Source organism: Nanorana parkeri, unplaced genomic scaffold (assembly GCF_000935625.1).
Source record: "Nanorana parkeri isolate BGI_ZX_2015 unplaced genomic scaffold, ASM93562v1 scaffold531, whole genome shotgun sequence".
In the NCBI taxonomy this organism is placed as follows: Eukaryota; Metazoa; Chordata; class Amphibia; order Anura; family Dicroglossidae; genus Nanorana; species Nanorana parkeri.
Genome location: NW_017306799.1, coordinates 957,849 through 976,812, shown reverse-complemented (window position 1 = coordinate 976,812; position 18,964 = coordinate 957,849). Strand labels below are relative to the sequence as shown.

Genomic DNA, 18,964 nt, shown 5'->3' with positions numbered 1-18,964 from the left:
TTTTTTTTTCTCTATTCTGACATGCTCGTGTCAGAATAAAGAAAAAAGACACAGCGGGGTTTTTCTCCTTGGCGGCCGGGAGCAGCAGACTCCCGGGACGCCAGGGAGAGTTAGATGTTTGGATATCAGTGTCCCTGGTTAGCAACCAGGGACGCTGATCTCTCTGAAAGTGGCCGTAGCCAGCCGTAAGATCGCGGCTGGCTCCGCCCAGCTGTCAGAAGCAGGCTGTCGGCCGGCCATCTTCGGCTTTCAGCACGGCTCAGCACTTGACTGAGCTGCTTGGCCGTGAATAGCCCGTACAGCACCCCCTCGGTTCTCCTGAACCGAAGGGGTCCTGGGGCCGAAGCCAGCCGAAGGATCCGCCGAAGCTACAGCCAGATCCTTCGGCAGCTATGTGAATAGACCCCTATATTTTCATATCCTTGTCCATTTCACACCAGTAATATGAAGTTACCTGCAATGATGCCACTTTTAACCAGTGAAGAAGAAGGCATAGAGGATGATTTACTATAAGAGCAGAGGCTATTCACTAGGAATGCTTAATGAGTTCAGTAAATTAGGTGCAACTGTGTTACTTCAATCAACCAATAATGTCTTAGCAAAGTATATTTGTTTTGGGTATTCAAAGTGAACAGAGGTTCATCCTTTTTACTAACATTCAGTTTGATAGGTGAACAGGAACTGCTATATTTATAAATCCACCCCTGTGTCATTTAGAGAAATAAAACATATGATGCAAGTGTGTCTTTAATTATACGAGCAGGTTTAGTTGTTGTTTTTTTAATGAATTTAATTAATTTTCCCCTTGACCTAATTAGGTATATGAACAGAAGTAGAAAACTGAAAATTACTCTTAGTAAATAGCCCATAGTTACCATCTTCATTATATCTGGCGGTAGTGTTAGTTTTAATTGTACATTGAGTTTATGCAAGTGTCACTGAGTAGATCTAAAACTTGGAAATTATTAGAAACAACTGTCCATATATGATCTCATGATCAGCTCACATATACACTGTCTTGCTTTACTTAAAAGAATAATATTGAAGGAGATTCCCAATGTGCTAGTCTGGTAACCAGGGTATATATTCTTTCACCATTTTCTGCACGTCACCATTGTCTTTCTCCCACCTCTCTATTACACAAACAGTTTTCATGTTTTGTGTTCGGTAAATAGTTTAAAAAAATTGTGTGTCTTACTGCACTCCTTACCGGATCTCCTAGGAGATAATGTCTGTAATAGGGTGCTCGTAGCGACCACGGTGGCACCGTGTAACCAAGTAGAATTCCAAAAGATGTCACCAGCACTCCAAAAGTAGATTCAATAAGTTTTAATGACAACGGTCATTCAAAATCACAAGTACTTTCGGGGCCACGTTGGGTACCGTCATCAGGACCCAACGTGGCCCCGAAAGTACTTGTGATTTTGAATGACCGTTGTCATTAAAACTTATTGAATCTACTTTTGGAGTGCTGGTGACATCTTTCGGTAAATAGTTTATTCTTGTTCTGCCCCCCTCAATTCTCACCTAAAAATGATTTCAACCACTGCCTCCAGTGTTCCCATATGCCCCCATCTCGGACTGAAAAATAGCGCAGACACAATAGGGTTGGTTTACTAAAGCCAAATAGGCTGTTGACTTTGCAAGAAAATTTGCTCTTTGCAGGGGGAAGTTTCCTCTTAGCTTAGTTATTATAGTGAAAATTCATTTTGCAAAGAATATCAAATCATGTGCAAGGAAAATAAAAAAACCTGCTTGCACATGACTGGGTGATGGAAGTCAGCAGAACTTCACCTAATTCACTAAACTAAGGGGAGACATCCCCTTGCAAAGTGAATAGCATATTGCCTTTACTAAATGAACCCCAATATCACACATGAGCATAGGCATTGTCCTTGGTATTAGTAGTTTCCTATGCAAGATCTGCTGGTCCTCTTTCATGAGATTAAGCATTTGCTATAATGGTAAATAACCTTTACAGTTTGTTTTTCTCTTAGAGAAATCTAGGGAGGTGATTGTGTGAATTATACCCTCTTGCTACATTTGCAATATATTATTAAACACATTCAATTTATTTGCTTAATTGTGTGCAGACACACTTCTGTTCCTTAACTATAGTTGAATGATATACATTGTAATAACATAAAAAGCTGGGGACTTACATTTTACAACACAACACCATTTATATTTCATCTACCAAGCAGAGCTCAGAAAATCTGAGAAATGTTCTCATTTTTACAAATTTATTAAGGCACAAAAATGAAAGTCTTGGAAAAAAAAAGCACTAAATAGTAAAATAGTGGCGTGCATCAAACTTCATCGTAATTACTGTCAGTTTTCTAAAATGTATAATTTTGTTTTCTGTAACTCCTAATTGTCTAGGTCTGTTCCATTACATACAAATGTAAATCATTTGACTTATTCCTAAGACTTCACTGAATAAGCTCATTTGCATAAGAATTATAAGCGAGAAGATTGACATTAGTGCACAAAATGAAAATGATTCTTGCAAGTGTCTGGAGTTTAAAAAAAAAATCTTTGAAATGCAAAATGCTGCAGTAATCAAATCATCCTCTTAGAAACACAGAGCAACAAAAACTCTAAAGCTCCTGTCCCACGTTTATTTTCTTGGAACTTGATAAATCAGTAACATCTTCTATTGAAGCAATATAAAAATCTACTGCTTAACTGCAGAGACCCAATATTGAAATTTGACAAGAGTCAGCTCTGCATTCTAACTCTTACATTACTAAATATTCATTGGGGAATTCATTAATATGAATGGTGTGTTTTTACTGACTCTTTTATTCAAAGTATTATGAAGTCAGCAAAGAGAGAAGGAAAGTAGCACCTGTGGTTGTTTTTTTCCTACCATGTATTTATTTACGATATATGATATTGTTAGATACACATACATATATGATTACATTTAGAGATGCTGCATGTTATTTTGGACCCAATTATATTTAACATGCAAAGTTAATATTTTACAACCCTGACAGTTTGATATGAAATTACCAATTTACCTTTAAAAGAAACTTGCAGTAAGATAATGTGAAGGGTACTATTGTTGAACTCTCCTTATCAAAATGCAAGTTGCATGTCTGTCATATTGATCCAATGGCTTCAACTTTCTAAGTCATTGACCTGGCATACGTATACAGATCAGGTATGCTGACTTCACTTTGACTTTTTAACCTGAATGTTTGTTCCGGGTCAGTGACTCTGAAAGTATTAAATCTGGAAACTCTAAGGGGTCTATTCACGAAGCTCCCGAGGGCAGCCGAGTGAATGACCGATCTGAAGTGAAGTGAGCCGAACACTGTTTAGCCGCTGAGCGGCATTGGGCTTGGCTGTTCTGCTCGGTCCCTCAGAGGGACCAAGCAGAACAGAAAAAGAGTGAAGAAACAGAAAAAAGTAAAAAAAAAGTAAATACGAAAAAAGAAAACGATTGTGTGGAGCTAGCAATGACAGCTAGCTCCGCCCAATAGTTTTCTATTGTCCGGCGGCTCTGCTGCTGTAAAAAAAAAAAAAACTTTCCCTGTGGCTGAGCCGGTCGGCCACGATCGGGAGCCGTACGGGCTATTGTGAATAGCCCGTACAGCACCCCTTCGGTTCTACTGAACCAAAGGGGCCCTGGGGCTGAAGCTAGCCAAAGGATCGGCCGAAGCTACGGCCAGATCCTTCGGCAGCTTCGTGAATAGACTCCTAAAATTATTTAATCTAGAGACTGCCAAGAAACTGATAATTCTTCTCAGGGAAGTTAGCAATTGTAGCTCCTGCATTGCACTCAGTGTAGGTTTTTTTTAACCTCAACCTAACCACACAAAATATCCCAAAACCTGAACATAACCACTAATATAAACCCATGACCAAACTCCTAAACCTCAGTCTAGCCCAAAACTTAACCATAACCAACCCACCGCTAAACACATAACTAAAGCTAAACTCAACCCTTTAGTTCAGCCATTCTAAGCTTTAAAAAATCTTGTCTTAAACTCTTCCCCTGATCCTCAGAAACATATTTGAAGTAATCTGGGCCAACAGCAGATTCATCACAATCCAGTTTGCTTATGTCTATCTATGATAATAGCGAATATGAGTGAATATTTAAATATTCACCCTACTCACGGGCAGCACAGTGGCTTAGTAGTTAGCACTTCTGTCTCACAGCACTAGGGCCCTTGATTCAAATCCTGGCCAGGATGCTGACTCTGTCTGCATGGAGTTTGTATGTTCTCCATATGCTTGCGTGGGTTTGTTCCAGGCACTCTGGTTTCCTTCCACAACCATGCTAGTAGGTTAACCACTCGCCATGCCTTGGAATATATTCATATTTGTGCCAGTACAGATGCTTTAATTATATTTAATAAAATATTGGAGGTTTAATAACGTTCTTTGTGATGGTGCAGCTTAAGATCTATACTTGTAATACAAACATGTATCATTCAAGTATTTTATTCAAGATCCATTATCCCTGAATGCACCTGAGAACATGCATTGTTGGAAAGGATTGTTTGTTTGCCTTTGGTTCTGATGTGTGTGTATACAAAAACTAATAGGGGTAATACACAGATAGTTTATCATGAGCACTATGTCAGCTCAGCATGACAGTGTAAAAGAAAGACACTGGGGTCTATTCACGAAGCAGCCGAAGGATCTAGTCGTAGCTTCGGCTGATCCTTCGGATAGCTTTGGCCCCAGGACCCATTCGGTTCAGTAGAATCGAAGGGCTGCTGTACAGGCTATTCACAATAGCCCGTAGAGTTCCCGAGCTTGGCCGAGCAGCTCAGTCGAGCCGAACGCATATGCCTCGAACGCATTGGCCGGCCGACAGCCTGCTTCTGACAGCTGGGCGGAGCCAGACGTGATCTTACGGCTGGCTCCGGCCACTTGCAGAGAGATCAGCGTCCCTGGTTGCCAGCTAACCAGGGACACTGATCTCCAGACAGCCTAACTCTCCCTGGCGCTCCGGGAGTCTCCCGCTCCTGCTCTGTTCGGCATCTATGAGAATAGACCGAACAGCAGCGAGTAGCCTGCCGGAGGTTCGGCTCAGCCGATCCAGATGTTGGATCGGCTGAGCCAAACTCCTTCTGCACTTCGGGTCACGCATAGCCACCCGATGTACTGCTGATTTCAGCCGATAAACGGCTGAAATCAGCCGTACCAGCCTGAACTGAATAGACGAACAGCGTTCCGCTCACTTCACTTCAGGTCGGTCTTTCACTTGGCTGCCTACGGCAGCTTAGTGAATAGACCCCATAGTGTTCGTATTTATGTTATGTTACATAAAAGCTAAGGTGTAACATGAATTGAGGGAGAGACAACAGGCAAAGGGGACCTCTAGCCGGGCATGGGGGCAATGATTTCACAGAGCAACATACTTTCCATTACAAATATTTACAGTTATTAAAGTATTAAAGTTATATGTGCATGTGCATAATATATTTTAATTTGGATTTGTATGTACATTGATCAACCATAACAATATGACCACCCACCTAATATTAAGTAGGTCCCCATTTTGCCACAAAAATAGCCCTGACCCATTGAGGCATGGACTCCATTAGACCTCTGTATAGGTGTGCTGTGATATCTCGTACCAAGCCAGTACTAGCAGATCCTTTAATTCCTGTAAGTTGCAAGGTGGGGCCTCCCTGAATTGGACTTGGTTTTTCAGCACATCCCACAGATGCTGAATTGGATTGAGATCTGTAAATTTGGAGGCCATGTCAACACCTTGAATTTGTTGTTTTGTTCCTCTAACCATTCTTGAACTATTTTAGCAGTGTGGCAGGGTGTTTTAGCCTGCTGAAAGAGGCCACTGCAATAAGGGAATACCGTTTCCATGAAGGTGTGTACTTGATCAGTAACAAGGCTTAGGTAGATGGTAATTGTCAAAATGACATCCACATGAATATCAGGACCCAATGTTTCCCAGCAGAGCATTGCCCCAAGCATGACACTGCCTCCGCCGGCTTGCCTTCTTCCCAAAGTGCCTCCTGGTGCCATCTCTTTTCCTGGTAATTGACACACACGCACCCGGCCAGCCACATGATATAAAAGAAAATGTGAATCATCAGACCAAGCCAACTTTTTCCATTGCTCCTTTGCTTCTGATGCTTACATGCCCATTGTAGGCACTTTTGGCAGTGGACATAGGTCAGCATAGGCACCCTAACCAATCTGTGGCTGCACTACGCCCCGTACACATTAACCTCCCTGGCGGTATTCCCGAGCCTGGCTCGGGGTTAATTTTCAATACCAGGAGCAGTAACCCCGAGCCAGACTCGGGAAAGCACAGAAAAGTGTCACTTACCTTGTCCCTGCGAGCCCGCGGCGTCCTCTGCTGTACGCGGCTACTGCAATGCACTATGTGTTGAGATACCTTTCTATAGGAACCAGCAATAACGTTTCAAGCAATTTGAGCTACAGTCATTGTTTTATTGGCTCCAACTATACGTGCCCGCCTTTGCTTACCACATGCACCTATGAGCCTTAGCGCCCATGACCCTGTTGCCGGTTCACATGTTTTCTTTCTTTGGACCACTTTTAGTAGTTCCTGACCACTGAAGACTGGGAACATCCTATTAGAGCTGCAGTTTTTGAGTTTCTTTAACCCAGACGTCTAGCCATCATAATGTGGCCCTTGACAAAGTTGCTCAAACCCTTAGGCTTGCCCATTTTTTCTGCTCGCAACACATCAGCTTCAGGGGCAATATGTTCACATGCTGCCTATTATATCCCAACCATTTCCAGATGCCATTATAACAAGATAATCAATGTTATTCACTTCACCTGTCAATGGTCATGACGATATGGCTAATCACTGTATATATACACTACTGGTCAAAAGTTTTAGAACACCCCCATTTTTTCATTTTTTTAATTTACTGTATATATTATAATAATCTGCATGAATCGTTGTACATTCTGTAAAACTTGATGGTGATGAAGCACCCTGGCTTTTATTACATATTTACCACATCCCCAGCCACAGCACTAAACGCTACCAATTTAAATACCACAAATTATACTTCATTACTCACTAGCTTCTCTTTTCTTTCGAGATATAGGGGTCTATTCACAAAGCTGCCGAGGGCAGCCGAGTGAATGACCGATCAGAAGTGAAGTGAGCCGAACACTATTCGGCTATTCACTTCAGGCTGGTACGGCTGATTTCAGCCGTATATCGGCTGAAATCAGCCGTACATCGGCTTGCTTCGTGTGGCTTCGAAACAGCCGTCAATTTTTATACCATCTCCTTTTCAATTCTCTGACTTGTTCATTCCTGTCAGAATGATTTAACAAAACATCAACCTCTAGGACAGCTTAGTCCACAGACAGTGTTTGATGTTTTGTGTGCTGTGCTTGCCATGGAAGTATTAGTGAGACACTTTACATAACTTTCAGACGGTGCTGATTATTCCTAGCACAATCACAGTGAAACAGAGATCAGCAATTTTCCTTCCATTTGATATGTACAGATATATTTTACTCACACAGCAAAAAATTTTTCATTTTCTAGCTGTGGTATGAATCCTACAGTCAATAAAACAGTTAACTATATCTTTCTTCCCTCTTTTATTCTGGTCATGTGAATCTTCCTAAATTATATTCCAGTGGATTATTGAAAACACATTTGCGAAAGAAAAAATGCACCAGAACGGTACTGTACATTCTAGAAAATGTATGTATCTGAGTGTATTGGGCTTTCAAAATACACTAGCTATTAGTTCATGAATCTGATGTATTTAATTTTCTAATATGAAATAAAACCCTCTGAACACTGTTACATATCAACCCATGCCTAGCTCTGTATTCAAATGGGACATGTTTTTTATCATATTGAAATACACATTTCACAAAAATGATCATCCCTTTATCTGTTCTACTGCCAACAAAATAAAAGAGTTGATAAAATATAAAAGATTAATAAGTCACGAGTACTTCAATGGGAGGAAATAACCTATAGAATGGGAGATGTGCAAGCCAAGGAGATAATTCACCCAAACTTTGAGAGATAATTAAGCACCAGACTAATTGTAAAGACTGATGATTGAAAATGCAAAATACAGAGAGGGGAATTTTTTAAAACTGGAGCAGAGAGAATCTGGATCAGTTGCCTATGGCAACCAGCTTCTCTACAACTGGACATTTTTTCTTCTGTCGAGAGATGAGGAAGAGAGAGGGGCAAAGGTGTGTGGAACTGGTACGTACCATAGTATGCTCCAAATCAAGGGTTCTTAAAGTTTTTCCTGTCAGGCCTGACTTACCAAAACCTGGTGACCCACTGGCCTCTGGAAATCTGACCAGGCAAAAGTGTATATTACTTGCTTGTTTCAAATCTCCATCTATATCTGTTTATCCACAGGAAAAAGTGATAGTGCAAAGGTTAGGAATGTAGCTAATGCAACATTGGAAATATACAGTATATGCTTGGCATTATGTGGCAAGATTTAGTGCGCACCATATACTGACACTGCAAAAAGTAATGGAACACAGGATGGCAAGGCTTATAATAGTGTAGTGTATAATAGTCTATGTTATAGTGTGTAAGAATATTTCCATGGTAGAGAAAAATGCTGCCTGATGTTGACATTCATCAGTGCTGCCAGCATTCCACATCCTATATCACAGACCCATATCAGAACCTTTGTCGTACTTCTCTTCTCGAGCCTGACCCCTACTTTATGCTAGCCTTGTTTCATGAAAAGCGCCTCACTGTTAACCTGGATTTCATCCTTCATGTCCGCTCTGTGGCTTTTACAGCTCTCCCAGTTCTTAATGTCAGAGGATTGCTTTTTTTTTTAGATGCCATCCTGTACCTCATCTGTGAGGCGCACTTCTTAGTTTAAGAATGCAGGAGGAACTACCTGATGGAGTTATGGAGGGCAACAAGCACATCCCGGACTAGACTGCTTAATATATATGTTTCTCTCTTCCTAAATATGCACTCACTAATTAGGGTGAATATCTCCTGTTTTAAGTATAATTGATTTCATTTACCGTATATACTCGAGTATAAGCCGTCCCGAATATAAGCCGAGGTACCTTATTTTAGCAAAAAAAACTGGGAAAAAGTATTGACCCGAATATAAGCCTTCACCCAAAAAAATGGGCTGAAAATCTCGGCTTATACTCGAGTATATACGGTACGTAAGAATAATCCATATCTTAGGAACAAGCATATCACACACAAAGTAAATGCCAAATTCTGTACATGCTGCATACGTTCTACTGAAGACTTTCCTAATAGCACACCATCATATTATTTTAGACAAAATGAGACCACAGATTGTATTTAAAAGTGGAAAAACATTAAACAGCTATTTTAATACTTTGGTTTTTAATATTTTCCACAGTTGGCTCTTAATAAAGTGATGCTGGTAAATACCGTGAATCTGTGTTCACTTTCAGTCATGGGCTAGCAAAAATCCTGTTTTTTTTAAACTTTTCTTGCAGATAACTGTGCAAACAATATTTACTAATATTCACTTTTCAATGTGCACATATACATAATGTGGGCATAAAGAATTCACTTTCCTTATTGAACAGCCTTTCTTTCTTTAGTAAATCAACCCCAATATGCTGGTCAGACATTGATGAGTTATAGAAGTGAGTTAGGGGTATCCTTTTGAAAAAATAAAGAAATAGTAAATTCAGAGGTCTGTAGAATTTTGAGATAGATTGCGTAGTAGAAGTTTGAATTATATGGAGTTAAAGGGGATAAACAAGCTGAAATATGTTACATGCTGTTTAAATGTATATTGTGAATAATTGTATAATTCCATGCTTCAGAATTCTGTTATACTGTGTGTCTCTTGATCACCTGTTAATATTTTGAATCGGATTACTTTTATCTAGCTGTTAATTGTGCAATGTAACAGCCAGGAAATGTAAAAGGACTGGCTGTGAGTCACATGGTAAGACCCTTGAGGAATTCCCTGGATGGACACAAAGCTAGTTGGAAATTTCCATTCTTCCACTCTTCCAGTTTTAGGGAATTTAATTAAAGTATTAGATTGTAAGAGATATCCCTTTAGACTGGTTTCTATATGAACAGGGAGATTGTTTCCTGAGCATTGTCGAGCTGTGGTTCTTCCTTTTTATGTTATTTATGAAGTGGTGGATTTGTGTTTTCTGCTACTAGTTGACAATCGACAAATGAGTTTACCATCATACAAGGTAATATTTGTGTTTTATTTGGGTAATAAACACAGAAACCTTTTTCTCTCAGACAACAAACATGTAGGACAATGTGAACACTGGAGGGAAGTTCTCTTATATAGAGCAATATAATAGTATCCAAGAGAATCAAAAGGGAATTAGATATATTTACAAGTAAAATAAAAAAGTTGAGTTTTTTTTTTGTAAACATATGTAACAAGATGCATTTTGTTTTTTAGGCTCTTCCAACTCGCTTTTCCTTTATTATGGGTGCTCGCTGAAGGGGAGGTCATTGTTCTTAAAGACATGTATGGTGAGATCCGAACACCCAATTTTCCAGAGTTGTATCCAAGTGATTCAGAAGTGACCTGGAATATTACTGTGCCAGAGGGATTCAGAATCAGGCTGTACTTTATACACTTCGACCTGGAACCATCTTACCTCTGCGAGTATGACTACGCTAAGGTACAGTAAAGAGTGAAAAGTAATACTAAGCACTGTAAACAGATATTAGATTTATGTGACTACTATTAAAGTATGTGTAAATGGCCTATTCAGATCTATACATTGTGGTAATGCATGGAAAAACATGCTGTGCATTGTGCTGCATTGTGCCAAAAGAAATGGTGCTTGCCCTTTTTGACCACCTTGTGATGCATTGGCTGCCGATTGATAATGCTTGGGCTACCTTAACACAATGCATATTCAAATGCCATACAACATGCTATTGTGTGTCAATGAAACACAGCAACGCTGTGTATAGGCCCTTACTGAATGACATTTAGTTTGCTAAAGCACTGTGTGTTATAAACAACTGCCATTCTTAAATTAAATTATGTATTCTGTGTTTCGCTTATCTCCTGCAGCCTCTTTGCACCAATTTCCTGTATACATGCATGCACTTCAGTGATGACTGCATGACATTTCTCAGGGGGAGTTCACTGATGCAAAATGTGTTAAAATAGCCACTTGCAGTCTATATTAAAGGTTTGTGTAACAGGATGAAAATGCAGGAGCACAGTTGGGAGACAGGGACATACAGTAGATGACAAATGAATTTGGATAAAATGAATGAACAGATAGAGATCTGTGTTACTAGAGGACTTGTCTTTGATATGGAGATTAGACAAACAGAAGATGTCTGTTTTACTATAAGGCCTAGTCACACGTAGTTACAGCTCAGGTTGTCACCCTCCCTATAATAGAAAATACCTGAACAAGAATCTTTTTGGCAGGATCACCAGGGAGTATTTAAATGACAACTGGAGATTTTAATAGATTGAAAATCACATTTACAATTACTGTATTTTATCATGTTAAAGTTGTATTAAACCCTCAAACTTTTTTTCTATAATGAATCTAGATCAATCAAATATTCATTGTCCAGCAAAGCATTGCTTTACATTTTTGCCCAAACACTTACAATCATCATGTTTCTGAACAGCTGCTTCCAAGTCTCTCAACTCAGCTTCCCTGAACTTCATGTCCAGTACAAGGCCATAAGGGACAGAGCAGCAACTGTTCATCTACTAGCTTGGAGAAGGGAGGAGGGGGGGCCAGAGGGGAGGGAAGTAGCTTGATTTGCAGTGCCTGTGTGTTTATGGAGACACACACAGCTTACTAGCACACACAAAGGTGACTGCATATCACGCTGCTTGAGAACGGAGCAATCCTAAAACATAATATCAGGCCAAGCTGATTCTTCAGGAAGCTAAAACTTTTAAGTGTTAAGAAGCAACATTCATTTTAGGTGATTTCATCAGCATTTGAAATAGTTTAAAATCCTTTGACTTTAATATCACTTTAAGCTATTTTGTCATGCCAGTGATTGGGTTTACAACTATAACTTTCTAACCAATACTGTGTATACAATAGCACCCAACACATTGGTAGAGTGGCAGCTCCCACTGGTATATGTTAATGGTGTCAGATAGGAACTATAGGAAGGATAGAAACTATGGAAAGGAGCATTTTGCATGTTATGGTAACTTGGTTGAGAATCTTATCAATCATAATAGGCTTCATTCCAGAGTATGTAAAACAAAGAAGTGTCCTCTGCCCTAGAATAAACACAACGGTCTCTGGTTGAGTTAATATTTGCTGTTTCCTGTCCTGTCTCATCACACTGGTTGATGGATGTGCCCAGAGAGGTTGCTGCTAATTAAATGTTTTTCTTGGACCTAGATAATGATGTAAACATTTTCACATGATTGACAGCTGCGTTATTCTTGTTGTGGGAGATTTTCCTTTCCAGCAACCTGAGGATTAAATAGCATATGGAAGAAAGACTCAAGATGGGGATGGGGGAGGGTGACACACTCATGCACCATTCAAATACATTTCTGTGATGGCTGGGACTGACATTTCAGTATTATTTCATCACCTTAAAGTGTGCTATAATTTGCCCAGACTTGTCATTTGACTTATTGTTGTATAAATGTATAATTGCGATACTGGTATTGTTAAGCAATGGTTTGCTTATGTGCAATGCCATCGTAGGCATATCACCCATTGCTCCCTGGTTTGTTGGAGTGAAGCAACTTTGTGAATTGCTCCCTGCTGATTTGTCACAATACTCTGCACTGCTTTCTGTCTGAATGCAGACTCCTATTGTTTATTCTCTTTTTGTCCCATTACTCTCACAGCTTGCATAACCCTTGCCCTAAAACATGAGTTTGGCTTCAGTAGATCAAGTGGGGCTGTACAATATATGTGAGAACAAGCTTCCTCACTCAATATCAGCCCATTCCCTTTGTATTCCTCACCTCTTTGCAGCTCCATGCTCCCTACTGAGAGGTCTGTAAATCTTTCTTTTGTTATACTGATGGATACTACCTTTAGTGGCTGAGCATTTGACTTGTGTGTGCAGAACTTGTGGAATACCCTTCAATCTAAGCTAGTTCCTTTAATTGGTGTGAACATTTGTGTCTCTGATCCATGTATGTAAAGTGAAAGAGTGAAGTTAAAACTAAATTATTAGTGTGGATAAGGACATAATGCTCCTATTAATAGCTTTGCTTCTTGACATCTATAGAACTTCTTGACCAGTGATATGTTTTTCACAAATAAATAATATTTAAAAATATTAAGTATTAAGTATTCAACATACATTTTCAGATATCACACGACATATGTCATTGTTTGCTAAATGTGTCTGGTGGTAGCAGAGTAGGTTCCAGAGATTACATCCAATAGTGACATGTAGTGAGACATCTTGCCACTCTAAGTTGCATCACTAAACTTCCAGGACCAACGATTATGTTTTTCTAGACTCATCAAATACATGTTTGTTGTTCTTGTTTAAGAGGAAATAATCAGGTACTGTTCATCCAGAGATGTTTCATTAGAAACCAATTGTCTGCCAAAGCAAAGCTACTGATTTTTAAAATCGGTAATTTTGCACCTTTGGGAACCTCCAGCCATATATGGTGTCCCTTAAGATGCCAACAGATGTGCAAGCACTATGTAGTTGCAAAAGATCTTCCCTATGAAAGATTTCCTAATATACAATACATTAAACTTTAGGTCAGATCTGCATATTTAGACTTATGAAAGAGGGAAGGGGAGCAGTGCTAGGCATTCCTGCACCTGGCTTATATAAGTGGAAAAAAGATTGTTTGGCTGCAAAAATGTAACCCAGATTCTTCCCTCAGAAGGGTTTTTCGCAACATCTGCAGAAATGGAAAAGTGTATATAGTAGGGCTGTGAAAATTAAAGATTAATTTCTCGATTAATCGTTAAACTTTTTGATCGATTAAAATTATTTTGGTCGCTAATGAAAACACTCACCTCTCCGCCGGCTTTCGGGAGTCCCGTCGGCAATCCAGTGACGTCATGGACATCAACGTCACCTGACTCCTCCCCCCTTCCCCAAGTGGCTCGAAGTGCACGAGCGCCAGCCAAGGCATTGGCCTATACACATACAGCACAGCAATGAAGTAATAAAATGGAGTAGGATCACACTAATCCAGCACGTTATTATTCTGAGTTGCCCCACTCAAGCGGCGGCCATATTGAGTGGGGCACGTGTGATTAATGACGTGCTGGATTAGTGTGATCGTAGTTCATTTTATTACTTCATTGCTGTGCTGTATGTGTATTGGCCAATGTAGTTGGATCTGTATGTGCGTTATAATTAATCGAAATTAATCGATTAATCGATTTTAAAAAAAATGTATTCATCGAACACGAAAATTGTAATCATTACCAGACCTAGTATATAGACAATGTGCCATAAACTAGTAGCCTGTCTATACCTTTTCAGCTTGGGGAAAATCACCTTTTTTTGATTCCTACTGCATTTTGCCCACTTGCCTGGAGCACAGTAACATACGTTGTAAACATTGGTGATGGTGGCAGTGATTGGAAAATGTGCTTGGCAGCATACTGCAAACATTTAGGGGTTATTCACTAAAGGGTGAAGTGTTTGGAGAAGGCTGGAGAAGTGAACAATCTAAGCCAAAATAGCTGGTTTGGAAAAAATCTCCAATTCAGCTCACTTTCCAGTTCAGCTATGTTGTCCTAGATTGTTCACTTCAGCTGCCTTCCTCCAAACTCTTCACCCTTTCGTGAGTAACCCCTTTAGTGCTGGCTTATCAGGAAACAGACCACGGCAAATGGAAAAGGTTTTAAAAACAGCCCCAAGGCCTGTTTACACCAGCAGCCACGCTCAACTGCACAGCTCCTGATGTTGTTGTTTTTTTTTAGAACTTTATTGAAATGTCACAAGTGACATTTAATTAAAGAGGAACTTTACCCATATCTTTAAAATACCAACAAACACACCTTTAGAAATGTTTAGTAATAACAATCTACAAACAGATACTTCTAGATAATGGCAGGCTTTTTATTTTTTGCATACCATAGTTCTCTTTTCTTCCCCAGTCTTCTGACAGTGGCCATTTTAATTAAGGGTAGGCTAGTAGATTTCTCTTTACTTCCTGGAACTCTGGCCCATGTGACTAGGACATGTGACCATGCACATCATCTCAGGGGAGGAAAATGCCTTTCCCTGAGATCTCATGAGATTACAGATGAGATTTCCCAGCAATGGTGATGTAACCTTCCCAGGATGCAATGCTTTGGCACAATTACATAATTTATTCCAAAGTGGATCAGGAAGTGAAAAAAAAAGAATTTTGTAAATAAAATAAAAATATGTTTGTTTAGCTAATGTATGCAAGATGATATCATATCAGCATGAAAAGCAGCATGCTGAGGTGATTTTTTGTCAAAGGGGGTAAAGGTCCACTTTAAAATCTATGGGCACATCACAGTGCAATGCAGTTGTACCACGTCTCACTGCGGCACACTTAAAAAAAAAGTACTGCATGCAGTACTTTTTTAAATGCACACCAACGCAACACTGTGGTGTGAACTTTGCCCACCTGTAAAAAGACAAATTGCCTTGTCTTGTTTAAGGGCTGGTTAAGTCAATGGCACTCCAGCCATTCCCCACCGCCTGCAGTGTGATCGCTCACACCAGAACGCGTGGCACATCAATGCCTGCTTTCCGGTCCAGTGCGATTGAAAAAAATAGTGCTTTTACTATTTTTGCGATTGCACCGGACTGGAACTCAGGCACTTATGGGTCACGCTTTCTGATGTGGGCAATTGCACTAAGGGCAGGCGTGGCTGTGGTGCCATTGACTTGAATGCACCGCCACGCCCCCTCCCACCCCATAACACAGGGAGGATTTTGTTAATGTGATTCAGTGCATTCCAGCAGCTAAAAGTACTGGAACACACTGAAAGTGGTGTGAACTGGCCCTAAGCACTGTGCTGGAAAAAATAGCCAGTACAGCCTGAACACATGGTGTGAATGAGACCTGAGCGCTATTCCCCTCAGAGGCCTTCTTCAGGCCTGCCTCTGGGGGCTCCATAGGCAATGAATATTCAACCATTCTGAGATGGTCATCCAATGAATGGGGGGATTTTATAAAATATATATGCCATAACCTGGGAAATTCAAACTGAGTACATGATAAAAATGCAAAAACAGAAATCATTTTCTGTGAAAATCACAGGTTAAAATAATAATTAGATCCAGAGATACAGACTACTGAATTTATTTTGACGTCTTGATTTTTTCTGTGAAATGTGGGTGTGTATCCATGCTGCCCCACCTCTTGAGGCCCTCTATTGGTCAGAGAGACCATGTATCACATAGAAGAACAAAAGGTAGTCTTTGAAGACACTAGGGGAAGAGGCCACTGTTTTGTTCCCCCATAACAGGAGCTAAGTTTAAGTTGTCTCTATATTTTAGATTGTAAGCCCTCATGGGCATGGCCCTCCTTACCATCTTTTCTTGAATTGTACTGTGATTGTAATGTCTTCCTTATATTGTAAAGCGCTGCACAAACTGTTGCTGCTATAAAAATCCTGTATAATAATAATTAATAATATTACAGGTTAATATTACAACATTCTTTCCTATATTTACCTTTGCATTCTACATGCAAATGTCCAGCATTGGAAAATACAGAAATATTTATGAGTATGAATGAAATAATGAACAGCCCATTTGCTAATAGAGAGGAACATCATTGTGAGGAAGTTCATGAATTTATTAGTCACTGTATTCAGCTGACATTACTGATCATTGCCGGGATTTGATCAACAGTTAAAGCTTTATCTCAGAGTGTTTACAGCAAATGACAATGACCTAGAGGTTGCCTTCCAGCCAAGAATAGAACATTGTGAGCATGTGTGCTTTTAGAACATTTAACTGTTTATGGTAAATAATATTACAGCTGATCTTTTACATGGGAGCGATGAAAGGCTATTATTTTGCAATGCAGGACACCTGCCTATTCCCTATATTATCCCTTCAAAACACTCCATTTACTAACATTTATTTACAGACATCTCTTAAAGGACATAAGTCCAAAATGTTACAGCTGTTACCAGAACAAGGGGTCAGGATAAATCTTCCAATGGGGCACCTATTCCAGTAAAAATGACTTAAGAGGGAAATTCCCCTCAGTTTGTAGAGATTTCTTCTTACTTCATGTTGCATCTGCAGAAAAGAAGGGAAATCTTTGCAAACGGGACACAGACAGTAAAAAAATAAACCACTTCCTGTTGTATCCAAAATTAACTAAACATTTTGGCTTTGCATACACTTAAAGGTCTCATTCACACGAGAAAAGGCCGGCACGTACCCCCCCTGTCCTTCTCTATGGGAGTACTCGGTCATACGCTGCCCTACGCTCACCTCAAGGGCAGGCCCGTACAGCTGCGGGTGTCCCGGCTCAGACGCAGACAGGATCATCCTAGAGAAGGACAGGGGCTACGTACTAATCACACACAGCACCTGTCCATCCCGGGAGCTTGTGTGAATGAGGCCCACCACGAATGGCCCCTTGACCCCAGCTGCCACCTGCACCCGGCTGCCCGCCGCATCCAGTGCGGCTCTGTTATCGGTGCGGCTGCTGCTCATCAAGGAGGTGCTCGGGAGGCCCCTGCAGGGGGCCCTCTAACATGCCGCGTCTACCTGGTACAGCCAGCCGGATCGCCTCGGTATGCGATCCGGGCTGGCTGGATCAGGCAGACACGGCCCTGTAATCAGGCGCTGTAGAGGGTTGGGAAAAGGAACAAAAGAGAGCGCCTCCATAGTGTAAAAATGTTAATAGTAAAAACATGCAGCTCTAAGGCTGTACTTACAACAGTTCGGTAGAATAAAAACCAGTAGAATAAGGTGAGAGGCCGGAACCCCTGGCAGGGAGAATCTGGAGCAATGTAAAACACCAGTAACCTCGATCCCTGTGTTGGTAAACGGTTTACGCTTTTCTGCGGTACGCCCCTTCATCAGAACCAAACTGTAGAGGGCCACCCAGTTGGGCCTTCTGAGGACCGCCTAGAGGACCGAGCGGCCGCCGATCGCAGAGCCGCATCGGATGCGGGCCAGCCGGGTGCAGGTGACAAACAGGCGGCAGAGGGAGAGAGGCCCTGCTACGCTATTAGCGTAGCGGGAGCGATGCAAAATGCGCAGCCGGCTTCCTTGCTATGCTAATAGTGTATCTTCTCAGAAGCTGCACACAGCGCACGCCGGTTTAAGTAGTAACCAGCACACTCTGTATGCAGCTTCTAACAGCGTGGGAGACTGGAGGCCGCGCTTGTCGGTGGATCCAGGCAGGGGCTGACTGGCAACTTTTAGCCCAGGGGGCAAGTACAACCCAGAGGCCCATGGTGCAGCAACATGGCCCCCCTCCAGCTCTGCCTCTTCCCCCGCCTTCTCCCCATCCCTGTCTGCCACTTTTGCCATCCATGTAACAGTAGTGTGAATGTATTTATCGGTTTAGGAAATTGTCACGGGCGCCACGTACCTGAGGTGAAACCGAAGTAGTGGGGAGGCCTCCCTTGCACCTCGTGTCCTTGAAGTCTCTGGAGATGGAGACAGAGACTTGGTGGACACCGAGTGGCACGGGTGCCAGGGGTGCAGAGCACCATGCAATCCTTAGTCCAAGATCCGAGCCGAGGTCAAGTCCACTCTGGCAACGAAGTACACAAGGGTTAATCAGAAGAATGGTCGAGATTCAAGCCGGGGTCGGTTCCAATCTGGCAGCTGAGTACAAAAGGGGCAAAGAAGTAGAATGGTCAAGTTACAAATCCGAGGTCAATGGCAGGCATCAATCAAGAGTAGTCAAATAGGTTTCCAGGTCACAACAAGTTCAGACAGATCACACACTAGCACAGGAACAAGGGGGGACTGAAGATAATCCAGCAATTTGGCAGTGTCTGGGCTGGGCTTATATAGGGAAGTGATGATTGAAGTTTGAGGTCACTTCCTGTG

At 41.2% G+C, this 18,964-nt stretch overlaps 1 protein-coding gene across 2 annotated transcripts in view; it reads left to right on the top strand.

The window, feature by feature from the left end:
• Positions 1-18,964, top strand: part of MASP1 (mannan binding lectin serine peptidase 1) — a 98,809-nt gene that overhangs the window by 6,361 nt on the left and 73,484 nt on the right. For both annotated transcript variants that reach the window (XM_018561577.1, XM_018561578.1), the window contains exon 2: positions 10,410-10,635. In XM_018561577.1, coding sequence (XP_018417079.1) covers positions 10,410-10,635 — 226 coding nt within the window. The remainder of the gene's footprint in view (positions 1-10,409; positions 10,636-18,964) is intronic.